General features: G+C 41.7%; 1 protein-coding gene across 1 annotated transcript in view; it reads left to right on the forward strand.

Moving 5' to 3' along the window:
* Positions 1-16,482, forward strand: part of ELK3 (ETS transcription factor ELK3) — a 46,081-nt gene extending 29,599 nt beyond the window's left edge. Inside the window, exons 2-5 of the mRNA XM_028747637.2 lie at positions 940-1,148; positions 2,140-2,934; positions 7,240-7,362; positions 12,021-16,482. Coding sequence (XP_028603470.2) covers positions 942-1,148; positions 2,140-2,934; positions 7,240-7,362; positions 12,021-12,119 — 1,224 coding nt within the window. The 5' untranslated portion in view covers positions 940-941 and the 3' untranslated portion in view covers positions 12,120-16,482. The remainder of the gene's footprint in view (positions 1-939; positions 1,149-2,139; positions 2,935-7,239; positions 7,363-12,020) is intronic.
* The last annotated feature ends 137 nt before the right edge of the window (positions 16,483-16,619 follow it).

Here is a 16,619-nt window from a genome sequence, read left to right on the forward strand (position 1 = left end):
AAAAATATATGTATGAAGTGGGATTATCTAGCTGTCTTCTGCCATCACAAGTCCAAATTGCACTGAAATAAACAGAATGGCTTTTATGCCATTGTGTTTTACAATTGCAGTGCTGTTTTTGAAGCAAGGAGCAAGAATTTGAAAGACTAAACTATAGCGGGTCCCCCTCCCTGCTTGAGTTTACTAGGTGGGTGGAATCAGTAATCTGGATAGGAGAAGCAAAGAGAAAAAGCACCACATGCAACGAAGAAGCAAGAGAGAGAAATGGTTTCTTAAGTGTCTTGACTTTACCGAAGCACAACATGGTTCCGGCTAGGTCAAGCCATTCCACCCGTCTACAAAATGAAAGCAAGCGAATACATATAAATAAAACCTTCGCAATCTTTTCAGTGCTAGGCAAAAACATTTTTATTTGGCAATACATCTCAGGTTGCTGTAAATCCTAGTTTTGCTCTTGTTTGCTGCCTTCCTGTTATCGTTTGATATTGTAATACCAGGTCTGGTTGTATACCAGCCTGGAATCCAAATTGGATGACGGGTAGTGTGTACATGTTTTAAATAAATAAAATATTATAAGATGTTATAACAAGGTGCAGCATCAATGTACTGAAGATCCTAAGTTAATCCATAATATTGCATAATTCTTTATCGTTTTTAAAAATAAAAATAACAATCAAAAAGAGTTTGTAACCTGAGGTACCACTGTACAGGATTAGCAAAAAATGATAATTTTTACAGAATAATTTTACAATAGGGTTTATTGGGATATTTTAAAATGTGTTTTCTTCAGTATTTTATACATCCATTTTTTAATTTTGTACTTTCCTGTAGCACGTATAATTTCGTATACGATCCTACGTAAGTGCTGTGGTTGAAACTAAGATGAGCAGGTTAGGCAATGTTTACACTGTCTCCCCCCTTTTTTCCTGTCCATTGCAGGCATGGAGAGTGCAATCACATTGTGGCAGTTCCTGTTGCAGTTGCTTCTCGATCAGAAACATGAGCACCTAATTTGTTGGACATCTAATGATGGTGAATTTAAGCTACTTAAGGCAGAAGAAGTGGCTAAGCTGTGGGGACTCAGAAAAAACAAAACTAACATGAATTACGACAAACTGAGCAGAGCGCTGAGATACTACTATGACAAGGTAATTTTAAAAATTCTATTTGTACAGTGCTTAAACAAGAAAGCAAAGAGTAGTAATATGCTTGTTAAAGTTGGAGTGCTGCCTTTTGGCTAAAAAGAGCCCCCCAAGGCTGCTCACAAAAGTTAGCACAAATACAAAATTCAGACAGTAAAATACCACTTCAGCCAGCCATATATATCAATAATATATTTTAAGGTCTTTATTTTTTTAAAAAAACTAAAAGCCAAGCGCATCATTTTCCTTGCCTAAATGCAAAAAAGCAACCCCCTCAAAATGTCAAAAACAGTGCAGCAGTAAATTCCCCAGCAAACTGCCACCTAAAGGCAGGGCAGCCTATAAGGAGGAAGCATTGTCAATCAGATTCCACATATTATATGATGTTAGGCTGTTGCCTTTCTAGAATGTCAGACTCTTAGTCTGTCGGACCCAGAATTGACTACTCTAACTGGCGGTGGCTCTCCAGCTTCTCAGGCTGAGGGTCTTTCTCATCCCCTGTTACCTCAGGGCCAGATCTTATCTCCTCTAGCACTTGCAGGCCAAATTTGACAGGAAGGTGGGGGCTGCCCACCTGTCAGTCACCTGATGTCACAATGATGTCAGGTGATGGAGTGCTCTGAAGTCCCCCACAAGCAGCCAATCCCAGCTGGCCTCCTGATCAGCAGGGACAGCAAAACTTCCCTTGCCAGTGCATGTTTACGAGTGCACTTAAAGGCTCCCAATTGGTCACTGGCAGCCACATCGTCACCTGCCTCTCACCTGACATCACAAGGGGCTGCAGGTGTGACACAGGTGGGCATGGTTTGGGGGAAATGGGCTTGTGGCCTAAGCAACCACGTCAGGCCCAAGTAAACCCACAGGCTACCTGATTTTTTTAACTTGAAATGCCAGGAATCAAACCTGGAGCCTCACGTATTGTAGAGGAGATGCTGTTCACTGAGCTACTTTGTGAAAATACTAACGAATGTCACACTTGGTTTGCTGTTTAATGCAGAACATCATCAAGAAGGTGATTGGGCAGAAGTTTGTGTACAAGTTTGTGTCCTTCCCTGACATTTTAAAGATGGATCCTCATGCTGTGGAGATCAGCAGGGAGAGCCTTTTGCTGCAGGACAGCGACTGCAAGATGCCTCTTGAAGGTAGAGAGCAACACAAGCATGGCTTGGCGGCCCTGAAAGGCGCAAGCCGTAATGAATATATCCATTCGGGGTTGTACTCCTCTTTCACCATCAACTCCCTGCAAAACCAGCCAGAAACTCTCAAACAGATCAAAACAGAGAAGCTGGAGGAGAAACAGGAGGGGCCCACCCCTCTGGAAGAAGTCCGGACTGTTATAAGGTTTGTGACAAACAAATCAGACAAGCAAGTCATGAGGCCCATAGTGTCCCTGCCATCAACATCCGAGGCAGCCGCTGCTTCTGCTTTCTTAGCATCCTCTGTCTCTGCAAAAATATCCTCGCTAATGTTGCCCAATGTTGCCAGCATCTCGTCGGCTTCGCCATCTTCCTCCTGGTCGCCGTCTCTGTCTCCGAACTCACCCCTCCCTTCCGAACACAGAAGCATCTTTTTGGAGTCCAGTGGCCAGGATTCCGATTCTCTCGAGCCACTGAACCTCTCGTCAGGATCCAAGGCAAAATCTCCTTCTCTTCCCCCAAAGGCTAAGAAACCCAAAGGTTTGGAGATCTCGGCACCTCCAATGGTTCTTTCAAGCACTGACCTCGGCTCCATTGCCCTCAACAGCCCAGCACTCCCCTCAGGATCCCTGACTCCTGCTTTCTTCACTGCCCAGGTAAGACTTTGACAGGGGAATCCTGTGCATGTTTACTTAGAAGTAAGCTCTGCTGAGAGTAGTGGGACTTACTCCTGCGTGTAGAGGATTGCCAACTGAGTTCCTTTTAGTGATGCCCATGGTCAAAGTGCATTTTTTCCTCCAAGGACAGAAAGAAAAAAAGCAGCCTGCAGTTTATTAAGAATGTATGAGTCCTTTTTCTATTAAAATGTTCCTTAGATTAAAAATACAATCAAGTTACTTATTTTTTAAAGCAGCTATTACAAATAAAATAAATACAGCAGGAGCAAAAATCAGGAGAGCAGCAGTCAGTAAAATATGTAAAAGCAGTAATACACCAGCATAGGCGAAATTGAAAGAGGGCCAGTGTGGCAAAATGGTTAGAGTGTTGGACTATGACCTAGGAAACCATGGTTTAAATCCCCACTCAGCCATGAAGCTCACTCTCTTCCCTTAACCTACCTCACAGGGTTGTTGTGAGGATGACATGGGGGTGGGGAGAACCATGTACACCACCTTGAGATCCTTGGAAGATAGAAGTGGCATTCAAATGTAATCAATCAATCAATCCATCCATCAAACACTGTGGAAATGAAAAGGTCTTAACCTGAATGACAGTAGTTTAGGCACCTCCCAAATCTTTGTGGGAAGGGTGTTCAAATAGGGGCACCACCACTGAGAAGACCCAATCTCAGTAATGCTCTGCCTTCCATGTAAATTTCATTCCTGCATCAACAGCTTTCCAGGATGGATAACTCACCACTTCCAGCTATCTGCTAGAAACCTATGCACATGCTCCCCATGACAAATCTTGCATAGCATTGGGGCTTATGGGCACATTTGCAAAGTGGAGATGCTGTTGGGGGCACTGCACACACCCACACCCACCCACACACACAGCAAGAGAGCAATCAAATACATGTAAACCCACTATTGCCCATCTGCTCTCAGTTAGGCTTTTGCTTTTCTTCAAGCCAGATCTTGGGTGGGTGTGTTGCTCTTGCTGGAGAGTGCAGCTGGGAAGCAAGAGTTCACACCCCTCCACAACAATTAGGCTTGGAAAAAGCCTTCTAAGAAAGTGGACACTTTCGATGCCAGGAAATCTGGATGCTTCCATGAACAAGAGGCCAGACTGTCCGTCCCCCCGCCCTTTTCAAAGCTAGTCGGCAATCATAACCTTAGAGTGGGATAGACCGTTAGCAGCTTAATTACATTTTGTAGTTTGCTGGCACCGTGGCCTTTCTCAAACAAAATATGAAATGACATGTTTAGGTCAAGCTGTTTTCTTTAATCATAAAGTGGTTTTGCGGTATTCAGAATAAAAAAGGCTGACTCCTTAAGGGCAGAATGAGTGTCTATGCAACTGTCTCTCCCTTTTGCATTAAGCATCAGATGGGCTTTAAGTCTGGAATCCTCTGTCACTGAATCCCAGGCATCATCTGCTTACATTAGCCATTTGGTAACAACAGAAGGTTGGTGCTCTACACTAGCATTGAAAGGTACACATTGTGCTAGTGAGAACTGGGTGCTCTCTTTGTTGTCTTTGGGAGGTTGTTGATGGAAATCAGTTGCAGTCCTCCTCTTCCTTCGCTGCCATCTTGCAAGATTCGTGTGTTATTCAGTCCAGCAGCAGTTCAGAAACTGCTATTTTAACATGGTAACGTGAATATGTATTTTAAAGCAGCATTCTTTCAAGTATTAAGATATGTACAGCCTGGCCCTTTCTGGAAATAACTGAAGACACTTTTGTTTTGACGTTCTTTTCTGGCTTGATGAAAAGGTATCTCTGTCTAGTTTTTAAAAATTAACCTTATTAATACTCTAAAATGTCAGACAAACTAACTCTCTGCAGGGAACACAGACACTGCACCATAAAGCTTCCATTCTTTAAGTGTTAAAACACATAATAACCTGGCTGGGATGTTAGCCCATCACATTCCAAATCTACCTCTTTTGGGGTTAAAGCCGCTTGGCTGGGACAGATGGGAATTGTAGCCCAAAACATCTGGATGGCGCCAGAGTAGAGAAGGCTGGCTTAAAAAATGCTCTTTGCTCAAACCTTGTGTAGAACAATAGGATTCCGACCTTGTGCTGATGAGGGAGCAGAGCTTAGCCAAAAGACATGTGGTAGAACAGTTAACACTAAGCAGCGATCAACTCGGTCTATGATGCTAAAAAAGGAAACCTAGTTATTTTGGGTATGAAAGCCTGAGACTTTGCAGTTCCTTTAAAAATAAATGACCTGACAGTTGCTTTCTGAGCTGTGGGCTGCTTGCAAAAGAAATCTCAGATTTATTCATTCATGAGTCATGCTGCTGAAAATAGCATTTGAAAATCGACACAGGCCTAGCTAGGTAGATTTGGGCTACAAACTACTAACCTGGGCGCATGTTCCATGGAGTTCAACAAAATGCACCTCGGCAGAAACATGCACAAGATTGTGCAGGAACCTTCAGCAGGATGGCTGGGTTGGTCTGTTGCAGCAAAAGCATCAGTCTTCCAGCATGTTAAATGCCAGTTCATAAATTGTGACATAAGCTTTGAAATGGACTCTAGTCCATGAAAACTTGCTGTAATAAATGTGCCAATGTTTAAGGCACCACTTGGCTTTTTGTAGTTGTAGCTGTATAGTGGCAACCCTATATACTTTCTTGGGGATTAAGTCCCAGTGGCTAGGAGATATAAGTTGCATTCTGTGGGGTCTTATTCTGTCATCCTACAATAAATATACATTTTATGGTAAATAATACCATTTATGGTATACAATTATGTCCACTTCTACTCTTCTTCAAAGATTAAAAGTGAGAACAATGTCTGATATTTATGGAAATTTTTGTTGCCTTAGTTTGGTAACTTCCACCTAAATATACATTTGTGAATCATTGCTAGTACTAATTTCTTTTGCTCCATGTGAGCTAATGATGGCAAGCAACGAGGAAGAACCATCGTTCAGTGGTAGAACATATTCTTAAGGGTCCAAGCTAAATCCCTCATCATGTGATAGTCAGTATGGAGCTGTCCAGAATATATGCAGCATGGGGGGGAAAGCAATGTTCATACTTTTTTTTACCTTCTCTGTTAGAAAACAAAGTGCCTTCTCATTCTCAGCTGGGCAGATGTATCATGTGATTGTGGCAAAACAAAACTGAGCACGATGAGGCAGTGAAACTGCTTCCTTATTAAGAAAAGAGGTACTTTGCTCTAGAGTGATGTCATATCCTACAAAGGACACATTCAGCAACATTAACTTGAAGTGTTAATAAGCAAAATAACTTGCAGAGTAAACAAGCAGAGGAAAGGAGAGTGTTATGCTCAAAGATAATAATAATAATAATAATAATAATAATAATAATAATAATAATAATAATATCATCAGCCTAGAGATTCTGCCATGGCCAAAAAGCAAAAATGAACTAAACAGTAGTGATTTTTGTCATGTATTCTGGAGCAAGGGCTGACTTAGTTTAGACCTGTACAGCCTTCGTATTCTAGTTGTTTTTTCATGTGTTAGCACTTAAAAGTGGCTATAGAATATGCAGAGTACATTGGTTTTGCTCAGTGCTTTGGACTCACACAGTAAAGCTAGGCCCAAAGGATTGCAAACATAGGAAGCTGCTGTATACCAAGTCAGGCCAGCGGTCCATCTACATCAATTTTGCTTATGGTGACTGACATTGCCTCTCCTGGGTTTGAGAGACAATTTTCCCCAGCCTTAGCTGGAGGCGGCTGGAATTGAACCCATGACCTGATGCATGCAGAGCAGTTGTTCTGCCGCTGAGGTATGGCCCCTTCCCCTAAGGGGCATTGACACGAGGAGTGTCTTGCAAATGCTTAGGCATCCACACAGTGTGATAATAGGCAGATTCTATGGCAGTTCATGTGCTTTTGCTTACATACACACAGCTTTGGATCGCAGAGTGCTCTTGTGTGAGACGTAGAACAGCCCTTTTGTGAGGAGAAGGGCATATTTGGACCCTCTTTCTCCATCATTTTCTGCTCATAGTTCCCATTTCCAAGAAGAATCAGCTAGAAAGAAGTTGCATAGGGACTCACCCAGAGAAAGCACAGTACATGCAATGACAATTCTTACACCAAATCCCTTTTAAAATGCTAATGTTAAAAATCCCAAGGTTCAGAAAGGAAAACAGTTTCTAAGCACAAAACATCTCTCTGAGAAAAAGCTATGGGGCGAAGCAACGAGGAGGGCCCCCCGTAACATTCAGCCTGGCTATGTGAGTCAAGACATGGCTAAGCCAAAGAGTAGATGAACGTCGGAACACACGTCGTGTGTCTTTTGTCTTGCAGACCCCAAATGGATTGCTGTTGACCCCGAGTCCCTTGCTTTCTAGCATTCACTTCTGGAGCAGCCTCAGCCCCGTCGCTCCTCTGAGTCCTGCCAGGCTGCAAGGACCAAACACCCTGTTCCAGGTAGGTTGGAGCAATGACTCTGCTCTCTTAGGTGGCGCTTTCTGGCCAGGTAGCCAAAGGAACCTTTTTGTGGCTGGGGGCGGAGGCATTTCCATTCTGAAAAGAGGTAACATCAGATGTACAAAAACAATACCTTCTCTCAGGAAAGGAGCTTCAGTAACAGGGTGAGAGACAAAGCAATGAAGATGCCAGAAGGCAGGAACTTTACACATTGCGCTGAGGGAGGTTTACTGCTTCTCTGGAGTCAGCCTCCTAAAGGGGCAGGCGATTGTTATCACTAGGGCAGCAGCAGAGGTGGCTTCGGTTGATAATTATAAGCCAAGCTGAGATAGCTCAGTTGGTAGCACATGAGACTCTTAATTTCAGGGTCGTGGGTTTGAGCCCCACGTTAGGCAAAAGATTCCTGAATTGCAGGGGTTTGGACTAGATGATCCTCATGGACCCAACTCTCAAAGTTTTTGATTCTAAGTCCCCCCTCTGTCATAGTTAGTGAAAACACATGTGCCAGACACCTTGATGATACCTTGATGAAGATGTTGACTCAGAGCGTGGCACCTGTGAAAAAGGCAAAAATCCTTGCTAGGGATCAGTAGGAAAGGAATTGAAAACAAAATTGCCAATATCATAATGCCATTATACAAAGCTATGGTGCAGCTGCATTTGGAATACACTGTGTGCTGTTCTGGTTGCCTCAACTCAGAAAGAGGTTCAGAAAAGGGCAACCAAAATGACCAGGGAGATAGAGCAACTCCGTAGGGCTTTTTTAGTTTAGAGAAAAGATGAGCAAAAAGGGACACAATAGAAATGTGTAAAATTATGCATACGGAGATACTTTGGGACATCCAACAAAGTGAAACGCTGGAGGATTCAGGGCAGATGAAAAAAGTACTTCTTCACACTGCCCACAGGAGGCAGTGATGGCCACCCACTCAGATGGCTCTGAAACAGTAGACAAATTCATGCAAGCATGGTAGCTGCTGGCCATGGTGGTTATGTTCTGCCTCCACTGTCAGTGGTGGTATGCTTCTGTATACCAGTTGGCCACACAGTGCTGAACTGGGTGGGCCATTGGCCCGATCCGGCAGGCTTCTCTTACGTTTTTGTGGCAGCTCTGATGTTTCAGCCAAAGTATGTCAAAGAGGCTGTACGTCAAAACTTAGCTGCGCATGGGAAAACAGAACCCCCCCATAAAATATTAAGATTTCTCAAGAGGATTAGCATGCCCCATCTGAGGCTGTGTTAAGGGAAGCTGCAAGAACAGTTTAAAATCACAAGGATTAAAAATGTAGAGAAAGCGCTCATGATCGCAGGGGCATCTTGGCTCCATGAGTACAGTATCATGTGGGGGTTTTTTCAATCCCTATTTTTAAAAGGGAGAAATTATACCGGGTATGAAAATGTTAGCACCATCACCTGGAATTTGGCTTCCTTGGCTGACGCAGGAAAACTACACTTACCAATAACAGGAAGGAGTAAATTTATGTCAGGGAAGCACCTGGAGCCAGCAATGAAGATGTAACTGCAGGGTTACCATGCCGTTGAAGTGAGTGGGGGCTGAGATCACCAAATTCCTGCCACACAGGGCACTTCAATGTGTGTCCGTAAATGCAGCCTATAAGAACTGTAGGCTTTTTATTAAACCTCTGTAGCAGCAGTTCTGTGGTATGCTATCTGCAAATATTCAAGTTTGTGTTGTGCTACCTTGCATTCCCATCTGCATTCCTGGGTTTAGGTTTAAGGATTTTTTCATACAAAGAAGACAAGGATTTGTGCTGAAATACGGGTATCTGGTTGCAATATACCTGCTTCTCATGTTCAGGTCAGAGTCCTGTTGCAAACGTCTCTAAAAACTGGTGGCTTTAATATTGTTTTTGTTGTTGTTGCCTACTACAGCCGTGCAAACATGCTTGCATTCTTTCATTCCACCCCTTAATAAATTAACAATTGTGTGCTTATACAAATTGGTGTGCTCAAGGCATTCCCATCAAGTATAAATTCCCTCTTTGTCCTATTAAATGTTTTTTCTGCTGAGTGTGTGCACTCAGGAGGGGAAAAAAAGAAACCACACCCCCCCCTAAGTGACACTGGGTAGTATTTAAGCAGAAATGGAAGTTGGGGAGAAGGTGTTGCAGGGAAGGAGTTGTGGGCTGTTCCCAGGTTGTCAATATACAATGCACCTCGTGCAAACCAGATTCATATCCAGTATATACTGTAATGCATTATGTGAAATAGTCCAGTGTTTTGTAGATCGTCGTTGTACAGGCTTGATCCTGACTCTAAAATGCACACAAAAGGAGAAGGAGAGAGGAAAAAAGTTTGGAGTATATACAGCACTAGATATAGAGCATTTGGAAGTAGACACTTGCCAGCAAAATCTGGGGATGGACCCCAACTTGTGCAGCACAGCTTCAAGAACTAGAGTCCCAAAAACCCCAAATATCCAACTCCCCATATATCCTCACTAAGCTTCAACAACTGTTCTGACTTAGAACACAACCTGCTTTGCAGCAGTGCTCCTAGGGCTCTCTTTCGCCTCACACGAACTCCCTTATTTTTAGCATTTCATAATTTTGCACACTTGATTAGAGCCATCCAGCTAGGATCAGACAGAAGCACCCACGACTTGCCCTGTAGTGAGAGCCAAGTGCATCCAGCACCTATTAGTGGTAACTGGAAGTGAAAAGGGGATCCAGATCCGTCACATCAAGGGCCCTTATTTGACTAACGTGTGGTTCAGAGAAAGGCCAAGATGACAAATCTATTAGCATAGGAAAAGTGTTCTTCCCAAGAACCAAATAAGAAGTGGCAACAGCCGCTGAGCCTGAACCTGATCTAACTCACCAAGGATTTGACTTGTTTCTTTCTTTAAAGGGCTCACTGCGCTCACTTCCATCTTCACAGGTAAAGCCTTTCCCGATCAAGGGTGCTTTGAGGGCAAAGTACAGCACTGCATATTGTGAGAGCAAGTTTTGTATCCGGGATAATGTGTGGATGGGCAGAGTGCTGATATCTCAACTAACATTCCGGACAGGGGTTACAAAACAAATTTTGTCTACACATAGGATGCAGATTTTCTCCTTCCAAAAAAATAATAATATTGAGATGCGGGCAGGGGGCAGATATCAACACTCCAAGAAAGCTTGCTTTACCTTTTCTCAAGGTTTTCCTTATGATCACCTTTTGAGGACATACTTTATTTATAAAGCTTAAGCCGATAGTGTGCTTTGGTTTACAAAAAAAGGGCTGGAAAGCAACAAATGGGGCATTACAATGCGGCTCAGGTGATTTCAAGAAACTTGGGGGGGGGGGGAAATGCAGGTGCTGTTACAGAAAATTGAGACACGCTACTCTGGCACACAAGCCAAAGGAGTTGGACTGGTGAAACTATTTCCCTTAAGTTGGCATACAGGTAAAACAACTTCTGTTTCCCAGCAGATGGGCGAGGAGAGTCCTCCATCCAGCTTACTTCACTGGATCCGGTTAATTGGTAGAGCCTCTTGAGGAATGTAATTAACTTACTCCAGGTTTGAAAGCTTGCAGTATAATTAGGGCAATGAGAGACTTGTTCAAAGCTGCAGTTCACTCTGCAATAAAGGTCTAAAACAATAGCAGGGAAGCACGGCTGGAATTCATCTCAAACATCCCACTGGCTGATGTTGTTTTGCAGCCAGAATCCATACCATTGTTTGTTTTGCATATTATTTGCCCAGTAGTTGCAACTGAGCAGTTCCAGGAAAGAATCTGGGACCCTTCGTGTCAGGCAGTGCACAAACACACAAAGGGAGCTCATTCTGAAGAGCTGGGACTCTGACAAGACATGGCAAGTGAAGGAATAAAGACAAAAAGCTATGGTTGATTGCAGGATTAATTTATTAAGCAAATCAGAGCATTTTGCATAATTGCAGGAAGGATGAACACGTATGTTCCAAATGTCTCTATTTACAAAAAACCTATTAGAATGAGTTGCTGGAGGTTCCTTTCTTCTTCTGCCCCCTATCCCTGAGGGTTTCCTGAAGTTAAGTATCTGACTTGGGTTGTCGCATCTTGTTTCTAATGCCCATGCAATTAAATCCATGCACAGCCTGCCATTTCGCATGCTTGGTTGATTGTAACATATTACAGGACAATTACATTTTTCCAGTGTACCTTTAGCAAAAACAACACCCTTGCTTCTTTTAAAACAGTACAGGACAGTCAGTTGTAGAGTAGAATTAGAACAGTGGCATGGAGGTGAAGAGCTTTCGACTACATTATTTTTGGGTACACATGCTCCCACAGTCACTCTACTCAAGGAAGTGTCCCTATTTACATTGGTGAAGCAATAAAGACTGTGCCTGAATGGTGGCTGCTTGGGCTGCAGTTAAGATGCAGGCTGTGCTTCTATGAGAGGTGGGTTGGAATTAAAAGTGGATGGGACTCCCCTTCTCTCTCTCTCCCCAATGCCCCTTTCCCTTCCCCGCTCCTTGCCATCTGCATGAAATTAGGCCAAGGGCTGCATGTGGCTTAAGGGACCACAGGTTGCCCATACATCTTAAAATTATTTGGTAAACTTAAAAAAAAAAGCATTTATGGTTTAGAGTCTAGTGTTATCTCTGGATTGAACCTTAATGCACATCTCAAAGACAATAAAATATTTCTCATTTGTTCCCCTTTTGCAGTTTCCAACTCTGCTCAATGGTCACATCCCAGTGCCAATTCCCAGCTTGGATGGGACTTCTTCTCCAGTTCTCCTGTCTCCAAATGCTCATAAATCCTGATGTCTCAGCAAATTAAAGGACTCAACTCACAAACTGGATTTTACACAGCCATTCTGATGGGTTTCATTTTTCTGGTGACACTGGGAGGACAACATGAAACCCTCTTTTACTATGGTTTGCACTTTTCATTACATGAATGATCTACTTGTATGATGTTTATTTAGCATTTTTAAACAGTGTTTTTTTTATCAGAATCTGTTGTGCATTAAAATGAGTTATAATTTTTTTTATATCCTTGCTCTCCAAGTGTTGAACACTGTTAATGAAGTACTTTTCTTAATAGATTTCAAGACAATTATCTAAAGGATGTGAAACTTTTTAATCCTGTATTTCTGCATATTATGCACCATGCTTGTATAAACTATAACCGGCTGTGCCTTCTTTTGCATAATGTTATATAAATGATTTATATATTTTCCAGTATTAAGGTAAAGGTTGAAAAGGAACCAAGTATTGAACAGCCCCTTCCCCATGCTAGTATTTCAGTATTACCCTTGCGGTAGGCCATATGTTGCAGTGTATTCATGTAATTTTGAATTAAGTGCTTTCCAGTTATATAAAGAATCCTCCTATTTCCTTGCTGAACTGTGGGGCCATAATAAATATTTTGGCCAGTAAGTGTGTTTAAGAATAGGACACTATTTAGATATAGGTGCTTCAATTCTTCTCTGTGGTAAGAGGAACATGGCCTTAAATATTTACAATGTATTTTAGGGACATTCTTAAATTAAGAAGATATAGCCTTGCTCAGTGCCACTCATTTTCATGTATTCATTGACTGAAGAAACTAATCTGATCTTCATTTTCCTGACCATACTCAAGGTATTGTACCTTCTAAGTTAATTTTTCCAGTACTTTGAAGCCAGTGGCTCCTGTATCACATGGCCAAAGGCTTAAAAAACTAGGCAGTTTTGGACAATTTTAAGAAGAGTTTCTAGCCCTCATGATTACATTTTTTAAAAAAAGTCTGTGAGCGTGAGAGACATACAATACGAAGTGTAACGTGTTCAGTAACAGGTTACTTCAGAAAAAATACTACTGAACGCTGTGATTTAATAACACCAAGGTGTTTGTTCTCCTCAGAAAGCTAAAATACTGAAGACTGAGAAATAGAGGTTGTGTCACTTTCTAGAATATCATGACTATAGTTTCCTGAAGATGACATACAACGCAAAAGCAGAATTAAATAAGTCTGGGTGGCATTGTATAAAAAGGGCATTGTGTCCAGGAGCTGTATTCTGGAAAGTATCTCATGCATGCATATTTTATGAACATGTTAACTATATCTAAACACTGAAAATATTTAGATTAAATGAAACATCCCAACCTATGTCACGTTCCCAAAGTTCATTTGAGAATTTATATAAACTCCAGTTCTACTCTACACAAAGCCTACTTTAATAAGTCAATCTAACTTGAAAAGCGCTGGTTCCATTGATCGAGAAACAGCTAGACACTCCGGCAGAAATAATAAACTGTTGGTCTTCCAGGTTGTGAAACTGAAGCCTGTGTGTGCTTTTAAATAAAAATATGAATAAGGAATACTGTCCTATAGCTGGTTCCCACTGCACTTTATATCCTCAGGAATGTACTGCAGTGAGGTATATCATTTATGCTTTCTGGAACAGCATTTGCTATTTGAAGAGAGAGCCACTAATCCTGCCCCCTCCATGTTTTCACAGTATTGTATACGCTCCTCTACATCTTCCAGCAATCCTCTTCCACCTCTGCAAGAGGCATCATTTCCAATTGCCAGAGTTATCAAGCTCTATAAATGGAAAGCATATCACTGCTGAATACACTCTCACACACTTATTTGCCATTTATAGTGGGATTTGGATAGCACATTTTTACACACTGCTTTTACGTAGAGTCTTACATTGTGCTTCTAAAATTATGTTCCATGTTAATTTCCAATATTGTGGTTTCCAGTCTACCATTTGTTGCAAGCAATCAAAACAGCTATTAACGACCTCTGTCTTCCAGGTTTATAACATAGGCATCTTGTAGGTATAGTATATGCTTAAATTCTGGAGGAAGATGGAGCTTGATAAAAGAACTCCCCAAATCCTGATGTTTTAATGATTAAAGACGAAGCATAATCTGTACAACAGGGTTGGCCCTCCAGTTGCTGCTAAACTCCATTATCCTTGACCGCTGGCCATGATGGCTGGGACTGATGGGAGTTGGAGTCCAGCAACAAGTGGCGAGTCACAGGTTCTCTATCCTGGCTTTACACTTTTCTGTGTTTGATTATATAAAACAAGAACTATCCCACATCTCAGCAATTTTAGCAGGAAAAGCATAGCAGGGGAAGAGTAAGACAAAATTATTTCTTTTTCAGAGCATTCTAACATACCAACTGTGAGCCTGGTGATTTCCAACTAAGAAGGTATAGCAGGAAAAAGCAAACACAGACCAACTATTCTGTATCAATGGTAATTTTATATTAAGTAAAGAGCAGAAAGCTGAACACAATGGAAGGCACATACCAGTACATTAAACAGTTCTGTGCTGGTTCTCTTTCTCTCAGGTGGCAGGACCAAATATCAGTGTGCTGACAGTGCAAGACTTCATTCTTCCACTTTTTCATCAAATGCAGGCTAGGTACTTTAGTGAAGTCCCTTCCAGGTCAAATGCACCAAGATTAATTAAATCACCTGCCCTCTGTCTTTTCTAGCTATTCTTAAGTGGCATTATGATGTCAAAAGATTTGCCCTGTAGAAAAGTTATAACCGAAGCAGCCTTCCATTTGATTTTCAATAAGAACTGGGATCACACACTTCCTTTGCAAACAGCCTTGGTGCTCTTACTACTTGATGTCATCCGCTCTATATCCCTCTTTAGCCATTACCTGTGTGAAAGCAGAGTAGAGAGGAGGCATGCTTTCCCTAACTCTTGCCCTGCTAGCTTTGGGTACTCTTAAGTTTAGCTGCAATTATTTCAGAGGCTTCTCTACTCATGAAAGCTCACCCTGTGATTTAGACTCTTGGAAGATCACAGCTCTTAAGTTGCAAGGGGAGCTTCGACAAGTAAAAAAAGTAAGAATGGACCTGCAGCCCTTTTGTATTCACTCCCCTGAACTGAAGAGGACTTATGAGTTTTGTAAAGACCAGAAAATGAACATTAAATAATAAAGTGCATACCCAAACCAACTTTAATTCTAATCTCATTTCCTTAAATACAAGTCAGTTGAAGTCACACTACTAAGCTTACTGCTCTTTCTAAATGTCTAGTGTATTTCCAAAAGCCTCGCAATGCCGCACTCAATTTTGTGTCTCTGCTAAGGCCCATGCTGTTTAACTACCATGTGCTGAAAAGCATTGGGTTTCTCTAGAAAAGTTGTTTGTCCTACAATGAAACAAGTGTGAGGCCTCATTGGATGATGGAATATTTATCAACCAACTTATTAACAGCCCTATTTACCTTTTACACCTTCATTGGGAAACGCCCCCTCAACAAAAGATGTAATAAGACATCAGAATTTTGCATGGTTTGTGGCAATATGCTACAGCAGAACAAGAGCAGATCAACAGCTCCGCTTAACACACCCAAAAATTATTTTTGCAGGTTTGCTGGAATTTTGTGCAGCAAAACACATAAAAGTGAATGGCACACCTACCTCTTCAAATATTTAAGGATACAGGTGTGTCTATGTGCTTGCTGTGTAAAACACCAAAGTACACTGTGCACTCATGTTTTCTGCAGAAAGTGTGGCGCTCTTATTCTCTGGGCTGGACAGAAGTATACAGGGAGACACAAGAACAGCCACAAGAGGATGTGGTTCTGCATTAATGTGTCAAAGTGGATATCATTTAATAACATTCATTGCTGGCATTCCATTAAGGTAAAAAGGTGTCTTTCTCCCTTCTCTTGGGGATAATGTACATCATTCAGAATCATGCAAGCGAAGTAAAGTTGCAAATAACTTTTCCCACTCACATTATGCAAGGGCTTTGCCCCTCTGAGTGAAATAGATGTGTTTTTCGCCATAACCTTTAAATGTGCTCCATAATTCAAGTTCTTTTATACAAGTTAACACATACTGTGGTCCAGAGAAGGTCAAGCACATGAGAAAACTGTTTGCAATTACAAGTTGCATTTCTGAAGATCTCCTTTAGTGGCTGGTATGATGGACTGAGCAACGTAGAAACGGCCCAAAATATCCATTTAGCTTTTCTGCTTTCCCAAAACAAATGTCCTCTACACTTCAGAAGTCCTTTGATTGTTTTAATACACTCTTTACATTTGTAAACATTGGAATATCTTCAAGTTATCTCCTTAACCTACCTCACAGGGCTGTTGTGAGGATCAGTAATATTTGTACAATTCTTTAGAAAAAAAATAAAAGATTACATATGCAGCAAGTAGCATTATTAAGCATAAAGCAGAACCCAGTAAATATATGAGAAACCCTAGATGTAATGTGTAATTGAAACATACTATTTATTCCCACCCCCCTTTTATGTGTAATAATAATTCCCTCAAACCCATCTCTGC

This window comes from Podarcis muralis, chromosome 10 (assembly GCF_964188315.1).
Source record: "Podarcis muralis chromosome 10, rPodMur119.hap1.1, whole genome shotgun sequence".
Lineage (NCBI taxonomy): Eukaryota > Metazoa > Chordata > Lepidosauria > Squamata > Lacertidae > Podarcis > Podarcis muralis.